The sequence below is a fragment of the Spea bombifrons genome, chromosome 10, assembly GCF_027358695.1.
Source record: "Spea bombifrons isolate aSpeBom1 chromosome 10, aSpeBom1.2.pri, whole genome shotgun sequence".
NCBI classification, from domain to species: domain Eukaryota; kingdom Metazoa; phylum Chordata; class Amphibia; order Anura; family Pelobatidae; genus Spea; species Spea bombifrons.
Window position 1 is genome coordinate 24581144 of NC_071096.1, and position 25994 is coordinate 24607137.

General features: G+C 36.6%; 1 protein-coding gene across 1 annotated transcript; it reads right to left on the reverse strand.

Annotated features, from left to right (window-relative positions):
- Positions 1-817: 817 nt before the first annotated feature.
- PYGM (glycogen phosphorylase, muscle associated) lies at positions 818-24214 on the reverse strand. Its single transcript, XM_053448762.1, has 20 exons — positions 23865-24214; positions 21477-21578; positions 20590-20668; positions 19908-20011; positions 14241-14372; positions 13262-13373; positions 11903-11985; positions 11394-11537; positions 11224-11316; positions 8954-9100; positions 8489-8652; positions 8247-8361; positions 6101-6202; positions 5477-5624; positions 4962-5020; positions 4301-4442; positions 3791-3998; positions 2849-2983; positions 2627-2693; positions 818-1446 (listed from the first exon to the last, which is right to left on the reverse strand). Exons 1-20 carry the CDS (start codon positions 24105-24107, stop codon positions 1294-1296), a joined length of 2532 nt encoding a protein of 843 aa, XP_053304737.1. The 5' UTR covers positions 24108-24214; the 3' UTR covers positions 818-1293.
- Between the last annotated feature and the right edge of the window lie 1780 nt (positions 24215-25994).

Sequence of the window (25994 nt, forward strand, 5' to 3'; positions counted from 1 at the left end):
CAAAAATGCTTCAACAAGCGCTATCCCGCATACCTCAGTCTTGGCAAGTCAAATTTCACTTGTATTACTTATCCTATGAGTTTTCGTCTGTTGACTTTGTTATTCAATCTTGATTTATTACCATATCACTTTTATAAATATCCACCCTTTAAATAAAATGAAGGGTGTATAGCTCCCAGTTGACAATTATTCCATTTTAAGTATAAAAAGGGGGGGTAAACAATCCCCGCTTCTTCCATGTGTGGGAAGTGACTGTATTAATAGCGCATGGGAAAGGTCACAGCTGGAATCTGATTTTTTTTTTTGCTCCCAAGCTTGTCTCGTCATTAAACCCACTACATGGCTCTGACTGGATAGGGGTCTCATGATACTGTACAGGGATCGGGCAGGAAAAGTGTTAATGGAAACATGAAATGGTCCTGGGAGAAGACATGTTAAGTATATCCTGGTTTTAGAGGAATCTCTTATTGATATAGCCGAAAAGGGTGTTAAAGGATGTGGTGAAAACCCCCAATGTGGGTCACTAGTGACTGAATGACATTCAATAAAAGTCTGCACAGAGAAGATATAAGTGATGGTGTGCTGGCTTTGGCAGTAAGGAAATTGAGCAGTGCATGGAAGATAGAGAAAAACAACTGGAACCACAATCGGATGTTCACATTTGTCCTAAGAGGAAAAGAAGAGGAAGTCAGAGGGATAGAGATAAAAAAGAGAGGGAAAGGAGGAGGTTAAGGAATGGAAAAAATAGTAAGAAAAGTAAACAGTGAAAATGAGGTAGCAATTGGTGTTTTTTTGCAAATATATAGAGCTGAAACAATTAGTACTGATATGGCTTTATTAAATACCACATTAGAAATAACATATCTGGTTTATAAATAATATACCCTTGGTTAAAAATAGATATTCATACTGTTTGATAAGAGAGATATGGTGAACACATTTTCCTCTTATACAATTGGAACTTAAAGAACTGCAAATTAATAGCATGGGGATAAGTTGTCAGATGATGAATGCCTTATGACTTTGTTTATAAGTAAAACAAATTATCCTACTCAGGATGAACAAGGCAAAAACAAATTCTGTATGTTCGGTTGTGGAAATGGTATTAAATTGAAATTAGCGATGGGGTGTAGAAAAGTCTCCAGTGTTGGAACAGAAAGTAGAAGATAATTAGAGCATGAGTATAAATGACATTTGGACACCTCCTGGTCAGAACTTTTGAGCGCCATTTCAAAGGGTTCAAAGGTTTATTTGTTATTTTTGGTAGGCATCCATCAATGATGAGTGGAGGAGTCACTCGCGGGGGACATCAGGAGGGGGGATTTTCAAGGTGCTTGGCTCTACTCCCCAAATCTCACGAGCATACTGGGAAATAGTCCGGTCACTGGAGAACTTCCCAGAACCAGCAATGTTGTAGATAACCTTGCGAGTCCATTCTTTTGGATTCTGGAATTAAAACAAATGTAAGTAGACAAAGACTTTATGAATGGGAAAGATATAAGAGTGCACAAATATATATGAAAAAAAATGTGCTACCCATATAGTGAAGCTATAATAATGTTATGTCTGTAGCACTATGTTATGATATACACAAAATGGAACATAAGAATACACAAATGAATCTCAACAAGTACAGAAGATGATAGGACTTAAGCTGCCCTGAGTATTATTTACATTTTTTGCTGTCACCACTTGCACTTATGTCTCTCTTCTGCCAGCTGAAGGAGTTATTTTAAGCCTTTACCTTTAAGGCTCCTGTTTCTAAAAAAATGTTTGATTTTGCTAGCTTAGTGACGCAGAATAGTGATTTTATTAAAGACAGGAGTTAATATAATATGAAGCCTCCTGTCTTACAAATGATCTTCTTAATTGTTTCTACTGATCATTGTGTACATGTGGGCTCTGCTAAACACTTTAGACCGAATCACTTGATTTATAACTATGTTTCTGTGCCCAGGGGTACTTGAGCTCTTTGATGACAGACATCATGTAACTGTGCTTGGTGTGAAGCCCATTTTACTGACACTGTTTAAACAGAAGGGGTTCTTAACAAAAAATCTTTACAAGTGCATGCTGCACTGCTCCCAGAGGAGGGCTATGCAAAAAAGTGAGAAAAATTAAAACAGTTACCCCTCCCAGTAGAATTATGAAATTAAACTTTTGTTGACCATAACCCAAAAAGGTTAAAATAAACAAAAATACTGTTGTGTGTAACTGAGCATTTTCACCCTCTAAAAAAACATGCATGCTAGGCATTGCTGTACACTGTGGATGTTTACATAAATTGGGTATTTTTTAACATCGGAACCTTGTGAAATAAATCCTAAGAAAAGTTAAGAATATATACAATTTTGCTCAATGTTTCATAGAATAGGGCTGTCAAATATAGTTCTGATAAGTATTAATATGGTCTTTCCCCTGAAAAAAAAAATTAGATATAATTTATATGAGTGAGAGGTAAATCACGGTTGAACATTGACATGGCAAAAATGCTAAAATGTTTTGGTTTGTAAGTGTAAAAGCATGGTCCTTAAGGAATTAATGTGCCGCTCAGGGTGGACTTAACTATAAGTTTTTTTTATTTGCATCTTTGTGTCTTTTGGCAGACTACGCTGTAGCTACTCACCTTGTACAGAGCACTGACAGAATCCTGACATCTGATATAATCTTCATAATCTGCAAACACTTTAAATCTGAAAAATATAATAAATATATGAGAAAATGGAGAAAGTGAAAATAGTGTTAGGATGAGAAAATGTATGAATAAAGTTGATAAGCAGAAAAAAAGCAGGACAGCGAAGGAGATGAATAGACAGAACAATGGAAGGTTGCATGGAGACATTCTGACCTGTCATGATTCATCAGCATATTGACAACGTCCTTGAAGAGGTCAGGCTGTTTGGGGGAGAAATATCCTGAATTCAACTGATCAATTACTTGTTTGAGCTCAGGAATTCTCTCATAATATGATCGAGCATTATACCTGTGGCAAAAAAATACATAAGTCACACATGTTGGTATATATTATTACTCTGGTGCACAGTTATCTGTATATATATATATATATATATATATATATATATATATATATATATATATATATATATGTAGATTTGTGTATGTATTAACAGTATATATATATATATATATATATATATATATATATATATATATATATATACACACATATACATACTCACAGGCTAAATTGTAACAGTGAAGACTTATTATTACAAATAAAAATTGATTTGCTGCATAACATAAATTAGATATTGGATTAACACAATGATAAGAAAGCTTCAAAAGTCAAACTGAGCTTTGATGCACCAAACTAATATTTATATGCTGGTATGTTTTGACTTGATTTTGATTTGTAGATTAGATGGATTAGGTATTATTGATGTGATTAAAACGGCAACATCTAACATTATAGCAAACTTAACCCATAAAACTCATCAATGGCACCTTTACTGCTCTTGTGAACTATTTATTATTTATACATTTTGGTGACTATGTATTCTCCAATGTGAATAATTTAATTGTAAAATAGTACTGTGACACCTTAAGAAAAGGAGGTCTGGTATTTTTTTTCTACACAAAATATAATTCACAAAATGAACAAATGGGAGATTCCTGAAGTATTTTTGTTTGCAAATTAAGTCATCAGTGATTCTTGAGACTCTTCCTTTTCTGTGGCTGATGGAGAGACACAGCACAACGGCATGTTTGTCAAGCAAGAAATCTCTTTGCCCAATATCTGTCCTGTTCTAAATATAATTTTATTCCCTACCCCTCACGATCAAGTCGCTCTACATCAGGCACTCTCATGCCAAAAATGAAGAGGTTCCCTTCTCCAGCTTCTTCAGCCATCTCAACATTTGCTCCATCCATGGTGCCAATGGTCAGGGCTCCATTCAACATAAACTTCATATTTCCTGTGCCAGATGCCTCGGTACCGGCAGTGGAGATCTGCTCAGAGAGGTCTGCGGCAGGGGTTACTGAGAAATAACAGATTTCACAAAATTACCCATTGGAAATTAACTGCTTAGGAACAAGCACATTATAGCTTAAAAAACAAAACAAAAATAAAATAGGATGTGGGATTTGTCATGGTAACAGAAAGTGAAAAAATGTAAATTAAAGGGAAGGAAGAAGAATAGAGACTACACTATTAAAGGACACTTTTTTGCTAATCATGTCTATTTTCTAACACGGAGGATATCCTTTTACACAGACATACCTATTCACAACATTATAATAATAAAGAAAACTGTATCAAATAAAACTAAATTAAACACACTTTTCTCTGCCAGAGAAACACGGTAGTTCTCCAAAAATATGAGCTTTAGACGATCTCCGACAACTGGATCATTATTGATTACTTCTCCCACAGATGTGATTAGTTTGATAATCATCTTGGCCATATGATACCCAGGAGCTGCCTGTAATGGAAAAGAGGAGAAAAAAGGAAACGCATAAAGGTGATAAAAAAAGAATTGAGGAAGGAGATCATGAAGTCAGCAAGTGGATACGATAACAAGGGAAGGAAAACAAGAAAATATATAGATTTGGAACCTGTATTTCTTTGTATTACCAAACCTTTGCAATGCAGGTACTACTGTGCTTTTTATATGCTATTTAAGTCCTGAATCATCTAACTCCACCTCATATGATATTTTTGACTGTATTTTATGTGATTTTGGAGAATGTCTAAAGACAATTACACCAAGCATAAAACTGGTATGTTATAACATTTATATTATTCTTAAAACCTCTTATTTCGCGCACGCCATTATATTAATAATTTTTAGATTTTCACTATATATTATGAAATATATATTTTACTATATATTATATATAGATATTTCACATAACATAAAAATGTGCATTGCTGCATATGGTCTGTCAAATATGCCAAGAAAACGCAAGGAAATGCTATGTGAAGAGGTAGTTGCACTCACCTTTCCTCCAATCATCACTGTTCGGGGCACATAGTGTTTGCTGGGGTCTTTCTTTATGCCTGAGATACAAACATAAGCATATGATTTAGACCATCCCATGGATTCATACAACCAAAAAGTGAGCCATCTCTTGTGCATACAACCAGTAATGAGCTACAGTGGGAAATCTTCCAAGAAATCATTGATGCTGTCCCAGTCCATCTGCTCAGTTCAGATGAGATTTGTGTGGGTTTTACATGTGGCATCATCCACTAATTTACCATATTGCACTGGCAACCCAGTGAATAACAGGTGTTCTGCAAACCAATTGCCCACCCAGGTCAACCTACAAGGTTTCAGAAGAATGTACTCCAAGTTGGGGTTTGACAAACAAGTTAACTTATGTTGATCCTGTAGTCAAAAGGTTAGCTTCACAGGCACTTTTACAGCCATGAAGTTGTGATCACACTCTAGTTGTGACTCTACTAAGTTTGTAACATTCATCAGCATCTCTAGCGGCCCTGCATCTTACTCACGATTGTAAAGGGTGATCACATGTAGACAGTTCAGTATCTGTCGCTTGTATTCATGGATTCTCTTAACGTGGACATCAAACATGGAGTTTGGGTTGATCTTTACTTTGTATTCATTCTCCAGATACCGTGAAAACTTCAACTTGTTTTCCTGTAGGTGACAAACACATGGATCTTAGACCTTGACAGATTGTAGTCACTGGACAAGATATGAATGTCAATTTTAAATTAGGTGTAATCTGTATTCCATTGGAAAACTCTAAGCCAACAGGCTAAAACAGCCTAAAAAGCAATAGCTAAAAAGAATTACCTACAAACATTCCCTATTTTTTATGTTTGTAAATATTGCTAAAAACATAATTACTCCATTGTCCCACTAAGCTTGCCTTCCTTACATTTAGAATTCCTTTAAATACAAAAAGTATTAATATATTACATTACATGTTTTTTTATAGCGCCAGCAGATTCCATAGTTACAATCAGTGGATAATTTAAAGTTACACACAATAACAAACTAGTACAAAAGCAGAAGAGGACCCTGCTCTGGCGAGCTTACAATCTATTATTAATAGACATACTGAAAAAAAGTATACGCCACAATATTACTCCATGTCATATGTGTTATACCTGTTTCACTTTTGCAATGTCTCGGATTAATCCTTCATCATTAACAAAGTCAAGAAGCTTCTTCAGCTGGTCCATATGAGTGATGTAATCATCTCCTATACGCTAGAGGGGCAAAAAGGCATGTTAACAAAAAATGCATATATATATATATATATATATATATATATGTATATATATATATATATATATACATACAGGTCCAACACAAGACACAAAACAGGCAAGGTTATTGAATGAGTGTGTGTGGATATTAGAGTGTGTGTCACTTTAAGTGTGTGTTAGTGCACAAAAATAAAAAGTGTATATATCTATGTAGATATATACATACAAATATTATATACACATAGATTATACATACATCATTGCACACCAAGCAGGCACCTACTGCATTAAGCTGAGTGTAACTTTTGAAAAAAATATTTGGTATCAAAATTAAAGTCAAAGTTGATTGATTACCTCCAGGAAAGGAAACCAATTAGATGCCACATATCATCTCAAATACTTTTAAACGTAATATTTCAAAAACAATTCACGTTATAGGCACGAATGATTATTGAGTTTAGTTATTGTCTCTTTAAGACCACGAAGTCCAACATTTCACAAGTTCAAGTTGAAAAAGGATGATACTTTGTCATCAGTCTATACCTTAGTATGGTGTCCAACCTAATACCACTAAAACCCAGTCATCCTATTATTGTTCAGAAAGTACTCACAAAAGCAAATGTTCCCTAACAACCATAAATAATCATGATATTGTAAACTAGTACTGCGTCCAGAGCTGGATTTCCAGATGGATCCCCAGTCACCACAGATGCGTCACCATCCAGCCATAGAAGCAATCATATTTGAAAGATTCGGGGGTCTACCTAAACTCATCTATCATGTACAATGTGCCTTCAAACTGGACATGCCAGGATATGATATCATAACCTATTTATTTACATTACCTGAGGACACAGAAGCATATTATAGAGGCAAGACAACGTTTTGCCTATAAATGTAGGTTCCTTATGTTTTAAGAAATGGGTAACATGAACTTGGACCCTGTGAAACCATAAAGGGAAACTCCAAACATTTTGATTATTACTGGTATCAGATTAAAAATATTCTATTTTGTATTTTACAGATCAAGTTCTGTATAATATATTATTTTCCAGCACCTGTATATTAGCCATTTGTATGTATATTAGCTCTGTTATCTTAGCCCAATCTACTAGACAAACATACTGACTTCTTATCACATTGCCTGGTGGTAAACAATATAACAGCGCATTATTAATCATCCAGCAGGAAAGTCTGACTAAAATTTATGGAAAAACAGACTTCATTAGAAGAATCTGCTCAGTATGGTGTTTTAGCAGGGAAAGTCACCAAAAACACACAAGTGACAACAATGGCACACTCCAGCTCTCCAAATAAAGTTAGGCTTTTGTCAATGCAAGGAGAAATATTTCTCCATTGGACTTCCTCTTTAATCCAGCTCTCATTGAAGCAGTCATTGGCATGGCTTTGTCAGTAATCCATATATAGGTACTATGAAAATAAGCCATTCAATGTGCCTTATCTTGTTGTCACTGGTACTGTCATGTTTGTCGGTCTTTGACAAACATATTGTTTCATACTGCCTTACTGCTGTATCATGCCTGCGGTGGAGTATTACATTGTGATCAATCAGAAAGCAGGCAGTGAGTATATCACGCGCACATACTTGCAAGTACATATCCTGCAAGGAATTTAGCTGGGGAGCGGGTAAAGGCAAATACATTTGGGGATATTCTGCAGAATCCACGTCATGCATTTGCAAAACACAAAAAGGAACCATCCAGCTATCATATGCATTAAAGTGCGTCTCACAAATAGTTGATGCAATTATATTTTTTTAAGATGAATTGTTTAAAAATATACAGAATCTTGTCTATCATGACATTAGCTTTAAAAATGTATTCTAGTACCAACAGTCCACTCTAAACTTTTTGCTGCATTCTTTATTGTTATTTTGAGCTAAAATTAAACATTGTATTATACATGCAAGATAATGTTGCTAATCAAGCATATTTTCGGTCAAGCTACGTCAAAACACATTTGGTTAGTAAGCAAACAAACTGAGCCCTTTCTTATTGTTATGTTACGTATGCATTCCTCTAACCTCTGCTATGACTTCCGCCAAGCCTGGGTTACACAGCACTAACCAGCGCCTTGGTGTGATTCCATTAGTCTTATTCTGGAACTTGTGGGGGTCCATTTCATAAAAATCACGGAAACTGGGATATATTGAAAATTAGAGAAAATGATGGAGAAATACAGGAGTGAGAAGGACCTTAATATTAAGAAAATGAGAATAATGTGGAAGAGGAAGAAGAAAATAGTAAAAGCAGTATTGATACTCACACAGTGTCTTTTATGATATCAGAATGGATTTGAGCAACTCCATTAATTGCATGTGATCCCACAATGCACAAATGAGCCATGTTAATACGTTTTACTGAGCCTTCCTCTACCAGAGACATTCTGCTGAGACGATCCATATCTCCAGGAAACATGGCAGCAACACGCTGTAAGCGAAAGAAACAAGAAAAAATGAAAAATTACAGTCTTTTTTATGAAATGGAGGGACATTGAGGGTAATGAAATGAAAAGTAAAAGCAGGCCAAACAGAAGTTACTAAACAAAATCATATGCTTAACTGAGTAAGAAGAAAAACCTCAAACAGGAAGAAAAGAGAGAAGAAAGAGAAATGACTGGAACCAGATAAAGAATCCAAACAAACAAATAATACGATAAAAGAGGAATACAAAACACAGTCAACAGAGAAATAAAAATGAAGGGCAAAGAGGCATGGATGTTTAGCTGTACATTGAGATGTCTCTGGTTGATTTCATAGATGATTTCCAAATGTCTTGGGAGCAAATTCTGTAGGAGATGAACCGGCCAGCGTTCTAAGGCCTCTGGTAATACTGTGTGATTAGTGTAAGCACAAGTGCGGACTGTTATGTCCCAGGCCTGAAAAAAAAGAAGAGAGAGACTCATTAAAATCTGCTATTGGTCTTGTTGTTTTATGTCTGGAAGCTTATAGCAAAAACTGGGTAAACAAACCTAAACATGATTTGGCTAACACTTATCTAATAGGAAATAGGTTTCTGGTTTCCAGAATGTTTGGGGCATCAGATATTCATAGTTGCCAACTTCCATAAAATATTCACATCTACACAGAATGATGCACTACACAGCTCCACTCACATTATCACATGCCAACATCACAACACATTCACCCACGTGTGTGGACGTTGTGATGTTATATAATACTTCACATAAATAACATCCTAGTTCTGTCCATTTTGCTATGTGGACATACACAGTTGTCAAAGGTAATAAACTTTGAACAGTGATACTGTATGGAATGTTCTAATAAAATCAGCTGAAAGACTATCCATACCTCACCCTGCATAACAAGGTGAGTTAATGAATGCATACCTCTTTTGGCCACATGATTCTAATAATTAAATTCAATTGCCAGAAAGAGCATAAAACTACACGAATGATTCATAAGAGCTCTCTCCAAAACAAATGTGCCTTTTTCCAAATGTTCCAATTTTTTACGAATGGCTTCTGAATTGAGTTCTTAAATGTATATGCAAGGTGTTTATTATATTATTGGCTTAAAACATAGGTGAGAGCATAGCAATTTGTGATATGCCACTAGGGGGAAAGCCATTAAAACAGATGCAGCTATCAATCTCTTGTAAAACACACGTTAGGAGAACTCTGAGCTAGTCATGCATGATGCATAGTTAAATTACTGATCACCTTTATGAGTAGTTGTAATACTCATTTGTAAAAACCCAAACAAGTCTAAGCCTCACAGATACCTTGAAAATCAACAAGCGCCACAAAAGAGTTTCAATGTAGTGCTGTCTATTTGTTATGAGGCTTTACTTTTTCTTTTAATGTGTTTCCTTCCATTATTTATCATCATTGTTTCATGATTGTGTCCAAATAAATAAGTTATATAATGTGGAAGTAACCTTTTTATATTGAATATCTTAGCACAATGGGTCCCACCATAACACAACTACCAACAGTCCCCACAACCAGACATATGTCTCGGCTGTATGTTGTCCCAGCAAATATCACGATTTACATGTACTTTGCGTGTAAGCAAGCGGCAATGTAAGCAAGGCAACATAAGTTTAACATGATGAAATACCACAATGACAACCACATATTGCTGGTCGAGCAACATACAATGTCTCACGGGCTGGAATGTGAAACTTTGCGAGGAACTGGGAAGTTGGTATGTCATAACACTGCAGATTAACTACTTCAGTTATTACAGAATTGTCTATTAAAAAATGGCACTGAGAGCGCAAGGCAGGAAGAAGTGATACTTGCAACACAAGTTTTATCACGCAGGAGGCTAGACCACTAGACTGGGTGTCCCATTGACAAGCAAGGGTCCTAAGGTTGCAACCATCGTTATTAATTGTTAACGGGTGTGTAAAGGTTAAAAATCAATGTATAATTAGTGTAGTTTACAAGTATGAAGTATACTAGATTATTAAGAGACTGGTTGAATATTACATCCTCAAAGCATTTTGTATTTTAGAATTATTACTGGCATCAGCTAGAACTTTTCTTTAGTTTGGAAACTGCACTAGTCTCTAAAGAAACAGAAACTGAATTTCAGTTGTGGTTCTTTTTAATAAAAGCAAAAAGTATTCAATGGATTTACTTGCTCGCAAACCATTTTGTGAACAGCTATTCAACGGTATTTTTACCATAAACCGGTATTTTTTTTTATAACGAGTCATCTATTGATAATAAATGATAATACCAGTAACCTGATGTATATTTCTATTGTTGAGGGCGGAATATTACAAGCAAATACAAATAATTTCTAGTTCAATATATAAAACCGCATTTGACGTTTAAGGGGAACTAAGGATGTTAACACAGCTGGAAAATAGTGAATAAACCAAACAATAGTAAAGCTGCCCCTTTACTGATATTTGTAGACAAGTAGAAAATAAGAGGGCAGGAACAAAGAAACTACTAAAACACAATTTTGGTTACATACAGTTATAGTTAAAATACAGAACAAGCAAAAGAAATAATAAATACCATACCTTCTCCCAATCCATTTTTTCAATATCCACAAAGATTCTCATGAGTTCAGGAATAGCAAGGGATGGGTGAGTATCATTAAGCTGTATAGCCACCTAAAAAACAGAAAGAAACACGGAAATTTAAAACAGGCAAAAAAATGTCAAGAAGCTGCATCTGGAAGGCAGGTTACCTTTTCAGGGAAGGCTTCAAAGGATGTACGGACTGCATCACGGCACCCAAACTTGGAAGACTTGAAACGCCTGATTATATCCTGAAGGGTGGCAGCTACAACGAAGTACTCCTGCTTCAGACGTAACTCCTTTCCTTCAAAGAACTGGAAAGTGAAGGTTGGAGGTTAATAAAATTGAAATAGACGTAAGTTTAAATGAATGTATGGGGTGGAAGAGAGGTTTGGAGCTGCTGGGGGTCTGTAAAACACTTTATATATGCAAGTAAAATAAATCTACAAAAAAAAGTTTATGCTGTATTGTTGTACACTCCTAAAGAATAATAAAAAAACATTTCAAGGTAGTAGTTTTGGCAGGTTTTAGGCTTTTTGTATTATCCTATAATTATGTTATTAGAAGACTTTATGGATGTGAATGATTTACTTTAGTAAATGGATATTTAAAACTGATTGATATGTCACTCCGATTTTAACATTTGCAAGCTTTTATTTAATCTGCTTTGTATACTCACATTGTCATTGGGGTATAAGACACGTGAGATGTTTTCAGCAATGTTACGGTCTAGTACAGCCTGAATATAACCACCCACATTGACTATAGAAAAGGAAAGAGAGAGTTGATGACAGAAAAATTAAATAACAAACACATAAGCCATGTAAACATGAAAGATAGACAGTATAATATAGTAAAATGCAAAAGTGGTCCCAATATAGATCAACCTCATGTATCTTCACAATGTTTATTCATAATATAGCCATTAGTCAGGACAAAAGAATTAGGGAAGTATATATAAGTATATATAATTTGAGCACAACAAAACTGCCTAAGCCACTCAGTAGTATGTTGTCAGAGGGATTTCCAACTATCCATAGTTTGGAAGCATATAGTGAGACAGTCGCGTTCCTACTAGACTTGTGCATTCGTATTTGGGTGAACATGAAAATGAACACAAAGAGTGCGTTTTCGCTGTTCAGCTCTGTTGGTTGCCTGCAGGTGCACTTCATTGGTTGATGGTAGAGGAGGCCCCTGCCGCCAACCAATAAAGTTGCTCGTATGGACATTTAAAATCCTGGTGCCAAAGTGCGTACCCCGTAATAACCCCTTTTACAAAAAAATGGCAAAATGCGAAGAAAAAAAAAACGAACACGAAGAATGTACACGAATATTCGCCCAAAGCGAACATAGGAACGGGCGAGTATTGGTGGAATACAAAGATTTCTTCCAACAAGAAGACGAACACGAAGTTGGCCGATGCCCAAGTCTAGCTCCTTCTATAATTATAAAATCAATTACGGTACATAATTTGGTTGGGGAATTAATTTTAATTGTTATAGGTTTAATGAATTACTCGTATGCTTTTGAAATAATGGATATTCAGATATAAATAATCGCAATAATTCTGCAGAACCCCCCCATGTGCATTTTCCCTTTTTTCCACTCCTCCAGTTATATGCCTTGCAGGGGAATTATTTGGCCAGCACTGGCTTGGGGAACACTGCGAGAGACCTTTTGCACATGTGTGGAAAGTCCTCCCATTGATTTTAAGCCAATCAGTTGCAAGAATAGTCAGATAGAGAAGGAGGCCAGCTACTTCTGCAAGGCAGCATCCTCTGTATCAGTTAAATGCTTAATTTTTTTCATTTTGGAAGAATGCATATTGAAGTACTCACAGAGTGAGACATTATACTTATACATGTGTTGAAGCAACTGTGCCAGAAGGTAGTTTTGAGGAGTTAATCAACTACAACTCATATTCTTAGTCAAACTTTGACTATGAATAAGGTGGCTGGAAGTGGGAGGAATTGTAGTTCAATAAATGTCTACCCGGTTGTGAGGCAATCAGAGGCGCATGATAGCTGGAAAAACTCACAGTCCTTCAAGTTGAATTCAACAGGGGCTTTTGCTGACCACAGTCTCATGGTGTTTACAGTATTATTCTTGTATCCTGGAACTGGGGTGTCATATGGAAGAGCGAGGACAGCCTGCAGATGGTATAAACAAAATGAGTGAGGGAGGAGGGGAAAAAAGCAAAGAGGAAGAATGAGTGGATGAGAAGAGGGAGGAATAAAGGAAAGGTGAAGAAGAGAGAAAGGATCCCAGTTATGTGTCATAAATACAAGTGCATACTCATTATAGATCTTTTGCACAACAAAATATGTATTTTACATACATAATCCTGATCACCTATTGCCTATTGTGTATACTGTTCTTATGATGTTACATTAAATGTTTGTTGTATGTTCATTGATTCAGATTTGTTTTTCAGGCTCATCCTGTGGATGCCTGAGGACAATCCGTGCAGTCGGGGTCTAGAAGTATCAGTGCTACAAAATGACAGTAGTGTTGCTGAGAATACTGCAATACTATTTGACTTTACTGAAAAAGCACCTGTTGCCTGCCTAGCAAAATGTACAAAATATATCTGTAAAGTGCCTGCAAGCAGGTAGTTATCCAGAACAACATAAAGTATAGAGTGCATCACCTACTGGTGATGCACTCAACATTCAACATTTTAGATACGTGAAAATTGTCTCATGCACAGTATCTATGTGTTATGTGGAAGGCTGTGTTTCTTACCCTTGCTTTAACCTTATGGCAATCAAAGTCATGCTAGGCTTTACCGAGATAATCCCTGGTTCTTATGACACATTTCTAGCTTAACTAGTATAATTTATTTCCATTGGTTGTAACTCAGTTGTTAAATTCTCTATAGAAACTATATTTGCATAATGTAATTCCCCAGGTAATCAGGGACACAGCCCTAAAGCCCCAAATAAACTTGTTTTTATCATAACATAACTTAAATATTTTCTATTACATTGAATGTCACTGATGTTCTATATCCTTACCTGAGTATCTACCCACTCAGCTCCCTGTGGGGTGTGTTGTACTTTGCCATAAAAGTGAACAGGAATCATATATTCAGGACGAGCCTTTTCCCAGGGGTTCCCATATCTCAACCAGTCATCTGCCTCTTCAACCTGTTGAGAAATAGGGTTAGCAGAAGCATAATAATCAATTGAAGGAGTAAGTAGTTACATTTCTGATCAATGGCTTGTATATCTTAAAATAAAATGTCTCCTAATATTGGTACACCTTGAGGAAAGGTATTTTCACTTAATTTTCCCAATATCTGCTTGGTTATTACCCTCATCTTTTCTGTGCCCGGCTGTTCGCACGCTGATAGATGTTGAGAAAGACATTCCAAGGGTGGGTGAGGAGAAGTGAGAGAACTTAGGGGCAGAATAGATAATACAACCAGTATTTAGGTGACCTTTAAATCTAGTTAAAATAAAAGCATACAGCACTGGTATTTTTAATGTAAGAATTTAATTATGCTAAGTTGTAGTAGCAGTACATTTTTAATGATTTAGACTAGAAATGTGATATTACCCCTGCCAAATGCAGTATTTGTCTAAGTGAGAGAGGTGATACAAAAATATCTGAAGTCCCAAAGCAACCACTTATATTTGTTGTTTCCCTGTGTGGTTGCACCTTTCTGTATAAGAAATACATTTTCATAATAAAAAGGTAGTTTTCAGGTAACAAAATAGTAATTTTCATATTTCCCTAGGACAGCATTCAAAGGGTGTATAATTATGCAATACTTTGCTGTCTTGGCAAGTCTAGGAGCACAGTAAAGGTTCTGTTCCTATTGTCACAGTGTAAGATTTGTTTGCCAGCCTGTCTCCATAAGGCCTGAAAATGAGGCCAAGAAGTAGAAAATAAGTCTTGGGAATATTACACAGTGGAGAAGAATCCCTGTTTATATGTGTCTCCTGTTACCTAATGTTCTCTTCACTTAGTTTAGATATTCTCCATGTCTCCCAGAAAAAAAAGATGTGCATCCTCCCAAGACAGAAACATGCATGATTTTGCTTTCCAAGTGGGTAGGTTAACTGTTATTAAAATACAGCAAATATGATCCATCATAACTTAGTACATACAAATATATACAAATTTTTAATATATATCTGTAAAATATAGTAATTAATTTCCTTATAATACCACTTCAGCTTGTCTTGAAAACAGTAAGCATTAATAATGATATATTAGTGCAACATTATTTACTGATGTAGAAATTTGTAATTAATTACCAAGGCAGGAAACATAAGAGAGTTGGCATCTTTTACTGTCACACAAAATGAGTGGCACTTAAACCAGCTCAATTACAAGCAGCGCATAAGGAATGGGGTGGCTTTCTACAAGCAGATGATGAAATTGCATCATCCCTCTGGATGGAATATGAGAAAATTGGCTGGTAGCTGTACAGCAACAATAGTTTGATGAAGACCACCAATGGCTCCAAAAATTGCATCTGATACCCGCATCCAGTAGTCAAAACTTAGTAAAGATGATTATTATTATCGATGTATATTTTGTACGTTTTTACCTAACTTTCTCAGGAGCACATATGTAAGAGGCATTCACACAAAAGACAGAGCCACACCAAATAAATAAATTATTATTTAAATTTAAATTAAGTTTTTATTATTTACCTGATTTGGTTATCAGATGCTGTTTCTGTGTAAGCCATTGATAGTGTTCCTCAAGCTATTGTTGCTGTACAGCTACCAGCCTATTTTCTCCCATCTAGTGGCATGGTGGAATTTAATCACCTGCCTGCATTTGGACTTGAGCTGGTCTCAATGCCATTCATTTTGTAAGTGCATTTTAATGAATGTACCAATTGCTTTTTATTGAAGATAGATTATATGCCTTTCTTCTCCTCAATCATATGTGTATGTGTGTCTTCTAAGAGAAAACCAGCCTCAGTATTTCATTTGAAGAACCATTTTGAGTGACAGTAGAAGATGCCAACTCTCTTATGTCTTTGGAGAATATTGTACATTTTTCATATATATTCTATATTTTGTAGATTGCATTCATTACCAAGGCAGGAATACACATATATACACTCACTGGCCATTGTATTAGGTACAATTGCTTGTTAACACAAAAAGCTAATCAGCCAATCACATGGCAGCAACTCAATACATTTGAACGTGGCATGGTTGCTGGTGCTAGATGGGCTGGTCTGAGTATTTCAGAAACTTCTGATCTACTGTGATTTTCATACACAACCATCTCTAGGGTTTACAGAGAATGGTCCAACAAAGAGAAAATATTCAGTGAGTGGCAGTTGTGTGGACGAAAATGTTGATTTCAGAGGACAGAGGAGAATGGGCAGACTGGTTCGAGATGACAGAAAGTCAACAGTAACCTCATAACCATTCGTTACAACCAAGGTATACAGGATACCATCTCTGAATATACAACACGTTGAACCTTGAAGCAGATGGGCTACAGCAGCAGAAGACCACACCAGATGCCACTCCTGTCAGCTAAGAACTGGAAACTGAGGCTCCAATTTGCACAGGCTCGCCAAAATTGAACGATGGAAAACTGGAAGAACGTTGCCTGGTCTGATGAGTCTTGATTCCAGCTACAACATTCAGATGGAAGGGTCAGACTTTGGTGTAAACAACATGAAACCATTGATCCATCTTGCCTTGTATCAATGGTCCAGGCTGCTGCTGGTGGTGTAATGGTGTGGGGGGACATTTTCTTGGCACACTTTGGACCCCTTAGTACCAATTAAAAATCGTTTAAACACGACAGCCTTGTTACTGACAATGTTGATCCCTTTATGACCACAGCGTACCAATCTTCTGACGGCACCATGTCATAAAGCTCACATCATCTCAAACTGGTTTCTGTACTCCAATGGCCTCCACAGTCACCAGATCTCAATCCAATAGAGCGCCTTTGGGATGTGGTGAAATTGGAGAATCACTTCATGGATGTGCAGTCAACAAATCTGTAGCAACTGCAGGATGCCATCATGTCCATATGGACCAAAAATCTGAGGAATGTTCCCAACACCTTGTGGAAAGTATGAAAGAATGAAGGCAGTTCTGAAGACAAAAGGGGGTCCAACGCGGTACTAGCAAGGTGTACCTCATAAAGTGGCCAGCCAGTGTTCTGGCAAAATATGTATCCGGTCACTGAATACTGAGCGTGTTACCCTTGTTATTTTGTTTTCTACTCACGATTATAAGTACTTTACAAACATGTTCAACGCTAAGTTGTTTTAATTGTAATAGTATGGAGAAAAGTTTAAGCTACCATTTCTACTTCTTAATTAATTAACAGGGAGATCTAGATTTTTTATAGGGAGCCGTTTCATAGACAATGATTGGTAATCATTTGTAGCTATTCCTGATACTAGAGATACAATGTAAACAATTAGCTACATAGTACATTTATCTAGACTAGTATAAAAATGGAGCCTAAGGATCAGTACTTGGCAGCATGAGACTTTTAATATTTTAATGAAAATTTCAAAAATATACATATTAACCATATTTTACCTGCCTTACTAATTAGTTATATGCATATTGTATTGGGTTACTCTCTTAGGAAGGAAAAAAATAAAGATCAGGATATATTTCTTAGAACTTATATTATGGATCCGCTTAGGCTCTCTGCACTAAAGGTGATGTTTCTCTGAATATACAGTCGTGGCCAAAAGTTTTGAGAATGACACAAGTATTGGTCTTCACAAAGTTTGCTCCTTCAGTGTTCTTACATATTTTTTGTCAGATGTTACTATGGCATACTGAAGTATAATTACATTATTTATGCTTTTTTACAACATTTTTTCTACAACATAAAGTGTCAAAGGTTTTTATTGACAATTACATTACGTTTATGCAAAGAGTCAATATTTGCAGTGTTGACCCCTCTTTTTCAAGACCTCTGCAATCCGCCCTGGCATGCTGTCAATTAGCTTTTGGGCCACATGCTGACTGATGGCAGCCCATTTTTGCATAATCAATGCTTGGAGTTTGTCAGAATTGCCTCTTGAGGATTGACCACAAATTCTCAATGGGATTAAGGTATGGGGTGTTTCCTGGCCGTGAACCCAAAATTTGGATGTTTTGTTCTCCAACCCATTTAGAGAAGCTGAGAAGCGACCCCACACAGGGATGGCCTTAGGATGCTTTACTGTTGGCCTAACACAGGATTGATGGTAGCGCTCACCTTGTCTTCTCTGGATACGCTTTTTTCCGGATGCCCCAAACAATCCAAAAGGGGATTCATCAGAGAAAATGACTTTACCCCAGTCCTCAGCAGTCCATCAGTCTGTCCTGATGTTTTTCCTGGAGAGAAGAGGCTTCTTTGCTGCTCTTCTTGACACCAGGCCATCCTCCAAAATGATTCGCCACACTGTGTTTGCAGATGCACTCACACCTGCCTGTTGCCATTCCTGAGCAAGATCTGCACTGGTGGTGCCCCGATCCCGCAGCTAAATCAACTTTAAGAGATGGTCCTGACGCTTGCTGGACTTTCTTGGGTGCCATGGTGCATTCTTCACAACAACTGAATTGCTTTCCTAGAAGTTCTTGATGATCCGATAAATGGTTGATTTAGGTACATGTTTACTTGCAGGTGACTATGGTTAACAGAGGAAGAACAATGATTTCAAGCACCACCATCCTTTTAAAGCTTCCAGTCTGTTATTCTAACTCAATCAGCATAACAGAGTGATCTCCAGCCTTGTCCACGTCAACACTCTCACCTGTGTTAACAAGAGAGTCACTGGCATGATGTCAGCTGGTGCTTTTAGGGCTGTGCCGACATGCAGTGGAAATGTATTTTGGGATTAAGTTCATTTTCATGGTAAAGATGGACTTTGCAATTGATTGCAATTCATCTGATCACTCTTCATAACAGTTTCATGTGTGTCATTCTCAATACTTTTGGCCACGACTGTACATATACAATGGTGTATGTTTCTTTAGTACATGCTAGCTTTGAAATAATTCTAGTCTAAGTAGTTATTTTTGTAATTTCAAGTATGTTGTTATTGGAAACCTTAGTGGCCTGTGATACTGTGTTTTTATTGCATGGCTCCCATTTTTCAAAGCTCTTGGGATGTTACCTAAAAAGCCACACTATTTATGTCCAAGGTTCAAAATGTTACACCTGCTTCAAGGGAAAAAAAACATACTTATGCATTACTTTATACATTCAAGACATACCTTATGGCAATGTAGACAATTTACAGTGTGTATAGATATATTGAGTACAATATGGTATTGCTTTCTCTATTGCAAACTAAACCTTTTAATAGCAAATACAGCATTTAGCATTTCAATATTTGTTAGCATTGTGTAAATAAATATTTGTTCATTCACATTATAATAACGTTATGTTTTTACTGTTTTCTTATCGTAAGAAAAATTATATTTAATATTTACCACAAAGGAAAACGCAATAGCTCCATGTGAATTTTTGCTACTCTGAGAGAAACCTCAAAAATTCTAGTATATAGGCTTTGGTGGTCCTTACCTCATCCCCAAGTGATACAGTATGTTATATCATGAATGCTGCTACTAAATTTTCTTTGTGGTGTTGGTCACTGTTATTCTTCACAGTTCCAACAACTATTCCCCAGGTTGTGTTTACTCAGATCTCCATGTTTATAAACCTATATAAATATATCTTACCTGCCAGCCATTTGAAATCTTTTGGTTGAAGATTCCAAATTCATATCGGATTCCATAACCATATGCGGCAAGACCAAGAGTAGCCATAGAGTCCAGAAAACAGGCTGACAATGACAGAAAATGTTGTAAACAAAGAAGTATTAGGCGAAACAGGGTAGGTTTAGAATAAATTATAGGTATCTTACTTTCACATACTCCAGTGCATTTAGTTTAGCCAAAAAAACATTCTGAATGCTGTTGAACAATGAACAATGATATCAACACTTTCTGTATTGTCACTTTAAATTGTTGAGTACTAACTAAATAAATAGCCTAGTGGTCACTTTCTATTTAAATAACACACAATGCAACCTTTTGGAATAGTATATTTAGTCACTAAACCTAGCAATGCTTGTGGTTTAATAAGTATGGTCGATTCGGGAAAGCTAAACAGAGTAAAACAGAAATGTGATAGAGAATATAAGGGCTGGATTCCCCATGAGACAGAGCAGACATGTCTATTTTGGTTAGTATCTCAACCTACTTCTATTGTGCCATCCCCAGTTCCTGGATGTGTTGTGTTGACATAGCTTTTGTTTTTGTTTACATTTATTTATAGAGATGTAGAAAACAAGCGTCATTGCCTAGACTCAGAGATTCAGTTAACACGTAATACTAATCACTGAAATTTGAAGAAATGTACCTGCCAGTCTGCCAAGACCACCGTTCCCCAGGCCAGCATCTTCTTCAATCTCTTCCAAATCTTCCATATCTAAGCCGAGCTGGAGACACATATTAAAACTGAGAGGCCCATGCAAAACTCTGTAGCCTTTTCTGTCTATATAAATGCTATACACATATGCAGGTACACATCCCTATCAGAATATGTCTAGATTATTACCACATACAATGTCGATCATTACCAGTCTGTATATATGGTGATACATATGTACTAACACATCAGTGTGTAACTATATCTAACCATCATAACCTTTATTTAAATTGATATGTATACTGATCTCACGTAAACTGTCTCAACATAACAGCAGCTATAGGTTTACACAATGACTAAGGAAGTGAGAGATATTTGATGTTTGTATAAGAGCTTATAGAAACTGATAAATGAATATCAGATGACTACAACATTAACAATTTAAAATCTTAGATGTCTAAAAGTATAACTGATGTGACTTCAATTCAATGTCGAGTTTTTCATGATAATTACTGCGACCATTTGATTTTCAATGGAGTTGTAGACAAAAAAAATGGAGTATTGCAATTGGAATATCCTTAACTTTCAAACCTGGTTTGTAGCTGTCTTGTGCAATTGAAAATATCGCCAATAATCTTGTACTGGCAACACTATGTAGTCTTGCTTCCTTTGAGATGCAACAGTAATCTTGTACTAATGTTTAAACATTTTAAGTTGTAGGCAAATGTGCAAAAACAGGTGAAACCTACCAATCACGGAAAGGGTTAATAAAAGTGTGGGAAGCCTGTAGCCCTCCAACTTCATAACTACCGTCACCCTCAAACTATCTATGAAAATTAAGATTTAGATAAACAGCCCTGTTGAACGTCGATTCTTACCTGGTATGTTGCTTCATCACATGCATTTTCAAGACCTAGATTGACCATGGTGTTCTGAAGAGTGCGTCCCATGTAGAACTCAAGGGAGATGTAATAAATTCGCTGAAGGCCAGAAAAGAAAATTCATCAAGATAAGCCAGGTTATTAGCTCATGTGTACAAATAGTGCCATCAGCCATACCTTATACCGAATACTCCTTCAACCTTACTCAATAATCACCTACTATGATATTTTTACGTTCAAGATCTAAGTCTGATCACATATGCTAAGCATGTTGCTACATTTAGGTATTTTTTTTTTTTTTTTTTTACAAAATTGCAAGTATTTATTGTGCCCAATGTTTTTCCAGCACTACATTATCTGGAGTGACCAAGATAGGCTTGGGATTGACAAACATGTTTAGAATTTCGATGAACTGATATATTTAGAAGCCAACCAAAGTTCAGTGGCAGCCACTATAAAATTATATCAGAAGACATTTAGACAAAAAACCTACAAAAACATTAATATCTTTTTTTTAGTAATTATGGCTGACTTTTTCTTGGTGTTTCTCAAGTCTGTCCTAGAAGAGTAAAATATCCGTCAATGTAAAAGAGTAGTATTCCCATATTTAGTTTTGCACACAGTAATATTCTTAAAGATATTTTTTTCTCTTGAAGCACTATTCTTTAAAAAATAGTTTGGGCTTTTTGATGGCCTTTTACAATACCTCGATTATTTGGAAAAAGCAGCTCGGACATAGAATTTACAAGTTGCTTTCTCGGAACAGCTGGCTCTATATGCATGCAGTTAACGTTCAGGTTGCCAAAAGGCATTTGCTAAGCGATCTGATTACACCAGAAATTGCTAGAGGCGATACTGATTATATTCATTTCGTCAACTTTATGTAAAAGATTGGCAATTGGATCAGTGTATACAGTGCCAGTCCTTAAGAAAAAGTAGTTTATAATTCCTAAAGCTTACAGTAAGAAACAAATGATCACTAAATAGCTGCCGGTGAGCCTGGGGGCACAGTGATAGTATCAATGAGCTCCTTCAGATGATCAGCCACAAGTTGGTAGGCAGATGCACCGTGTTTTCCTAAAATAAATGTCTTTCTTGCAGAAAAGCCAGTTATATTTGAAACTTTAACTTCCTGGATAAGTAATATGTAGACAAAATGGACCCGAAAAAACACCAAACACTAGTAAGCTGTGTAAAACGATTGTATCTCTCCAAATACACAAATATGTACACTTCCACAGAAAATAGATTGGAAAGATAATATGATGCTAAGGAAAAGTCCCAGTAGGTAATAATTCTAGTGGTGGTTATAGATTATCTGCAAAGCCTTATTGAAAAATATGGAAACAAATAAGCTAATAGCAGAATGAGATATCAGATTTATCGTTTATTTAAGAGTACATTCCAGATATATTTTTAATGCATTTAGAATTCCTGCTGTTCCTCGTAGACAAAACAATTCCATTCTGCAGTAGGCTAAGCAAATAAAGCAGATCTGTCTGTTTCTGGGTTTCTCTGATTAATGGTCTGTATTTGTTGTTGGTGTATCCTTTACTGCACCTGATGTGGGACTTCTCTATTACTAGAAGGAAATCAGGACTGGGAATGTTAACCTAGTTGAGTAGCTGTCCAACAGACACATGGTTGGGTGCAGACCCTGGCATTTCACCCAACCAGCTGACAATGGATGCCTACCATCTACTCTCACATCTCCTGAAGAGAGATGGCTAGTGGCTCACAAAAGGTAGGAAGGAACTAATTAATATCCCCTCTACTGATCTTGATAGGCATCCCAGGCAGTTGTTGAATGGATCAGTGTCTGCAAGCTCCCAGTGCCAACCACCCTGAGAAAACAGCTTATAAAGTACAAGATTTTGGAGAAACTGGAAAAGTAACTTTGACTTCTTCAAAGGACTGTTTATTAATAACAATCCAGGAATATTTTAATGAAAATATAAAGAAAAGGGAAGTTCCTGCTCTTCACAGGAAACTATGGCCACTTTCAGCAAACTTTTGATAGCTGAATAAAACATGCTTGCTGCCAGCTAAACTATTGTGTATACCAGAAGAACGACTAGATGGTTTGGTGGTTTCATCTTTATCTCCCATACGATAAACAAACGTATGGAAAAAGTAAAACATGAAATAAATAAACCAACAGACGCAAGTGATGGATTTTGTTACATAGCAACAAAGAAATCCGATACATGTTTAATGATTTATATAAAAAGCAACTTATTAATGTATTATAGTATATGATGGCACCACTTCTGAAACCATCATTGATCCCCACAGTCATTTCGCAATATACCTTTCTCTGGAAGAAGAACGGACCATGTATTATACCTCCAAACCTCAAGCAATGTTCTCCTCCATGAAACTCACCTTTGGATCATGTTCGTAATAATGCTGCTGTGTCCGGATCCAGCGACCGACCAGGTGATCCCGCACCGTGTGAGCGAGAGCAAAGTAGTAGTCACGGGGATTGGCAACGTTACGATCCTTCACAAGAGTGAAGTGGAGATGGCGATTGAAGTTCTTTTTAAGATCAGAGACGTTCTCTGCTCCGGCTAAACCTCGCACACTAATCTGTTTCCGCTTCTCTTGGTCGGTGAGAGGTCGAGACATGATTAGGGTGGAAGAGAGCAGAAGGCGCGGGTGAGGTTATGTCAGTTTGAAGCAGAGCGGAGATAACGAAGCTCTGAAGGTCTCACTGTCTCAACTCATCTTTAGGAGGCAGCACACCCTTTTTCCGCCCCTCCTACAAATTGAAATAGCCACAGGGCATGGCCAAAGGGGGCGAATTATTCATAAGGGCTGATGGTATGAGGGGAGTGTGGTACCTTTGTAAACTGAGAAACTTAATTTAACTACTTAGCCCAGTTATTTATGGATGATCTATAGGGGCCAGATGCATGGAATCATTTCAGTCATGTTCTGCAGCAAAGACTTTCCCAAACACAGAGGTGGCTTTATTGAAGGTATCTGGATAGACTGAAGAAACATGACACTTAATGTGTTTTATGGTAGGGTATGGTAAGGGTTAACTGAGATGCTGCAGATCGGATTTAGTATTCCCTTTTGGGCTTTATAAATAGTTGTGACCTTCAAATGTTAGGTTATGTGTATCAGAAGACCAGGAGCCACCAGGCCAGTTAATCACAAACCTCTAAGCAAACTCCCAAACTCTCAGGCATTTGGGTTAAGTATCACTCTTATAAATCTAGGAAAAGCATCACTTAGGTTTCTACATAGGCATAAAGGTTCTTAGAATGACCTCACAGAGACTTGCATGGTATTCTTTTTATATGTTTTTTTCTTTTCCTTTTTTAATATATTTTTTGCAAAATCCTCTATTTTTTTTTAAATGTATTTATAAAGCGCTATCATATTCCTCAGCGCTGTATAATGAGTAAACGGAACGTGGCATATTGTGCATAAAAATGTGATCTTACAGAAACAAAAGGTGAAGAGGGTCCTGTTCAATCTCACAATCGAAATCGTAAACTTGCAAGCAGGGCCCTCGTTGTATTGGTTTGTCTTAGTCTGTCAGTTCCAGTTCAGTCATTCATTTGTACATATGTGCTGCAACAAGCGCTGCGTAAATTGCTGGCGGTATATAGATAAAATATAATCATTTTTAAAAATCCAATATTCCTTCTCTTTAATAATGCCTCCAGACATTTAACCCTTCTTCTGCTGAAAGTCATAATTACTGCAAATAATGTATTTTTCTGCCTATAATTAAGTTGTGTTTAACCCTTCCGCAGCCACGTAGAGCAGGTTTCTTTTTAATGCAAAAGGGTACGGTGACTCCTTTGGTATGCAGAACATTTGGCTTTTGAAAGGTCATAGGGATGAGAGGGGAGAAGTGACACCTTGGGGTGTGGGGAGGGGAGTAGGCAGGAGAGTTGAGAGAACATAGCTGGTAGGCAGGAAAACAGAAAACACTGAGAGGAATATGATGCCAAGTATTTATTGAAGTTTAGCGTAGTGAGGTAGACAAATGATATAAAAAGTTATAAAAAACCAAAAAGAAAAGGAAATTTATATTTGAGGAAACAGATTGATGTAAAGAGATGTTCTGAGACTGTAGTAGTAACATATGACAAGTGACAGCTGCTCTGGCCTACGTGGAGCAGTCTATAAATATCTGCCATAGATGAGGGCAAGAGGTTGAGGAGATGAGATTGACAGGTGGGTCTGCTGGAAGAGAAAGGTCAAAGGGGATACCTGGGACAAAGCAACTCCTCTAAAACCTTAGTATGTGTTATCTGCAAATAGATTGCCAGCTTATTAGTCAAACAACATATATATATATATATATAAAGAGTGCAGGACATTGTTGAATGCCAGGCATGTGCATACCACACAATTATCATTTATTTAAACCTGTAAATTTACCCTATTAATATACTATAAATATACAGATAGCTTTTACAATGCCTTCAGGTGATATCACTATTCTCTAGTGTCCTAGGAAAAGGACAGTTAATGGTTTGATATTTTTTCTGA

What these genes read in the sequence shown, in the direction of transcription:
- PYGM (XM_053448762.1), bottom strand. Translation starts at nt 24,107, where the DNA reads ATGTCTCGACCTCTCACCGACCAAGAGAAGCGGAAACAGATTAGTGTG. An exon ending in TGTTTCTCTGGCAGAGAAAA is followed by an intron (nt 3,999 to 4,300) that starts GTGTGTTTAATT and finishes GTTATTTCTCAG; the next exon opens with TAACCCCTGCCGCAGACCTC. An exon ending in ATGCTGATGAATCATGACAG is followed by an intron (nt 2,694 to 2,848) that starts GTCAGAATGTCT and finishes TATATTTTTCAG; the next exon opens with ATTTAAAGTGTTTGCAGATT.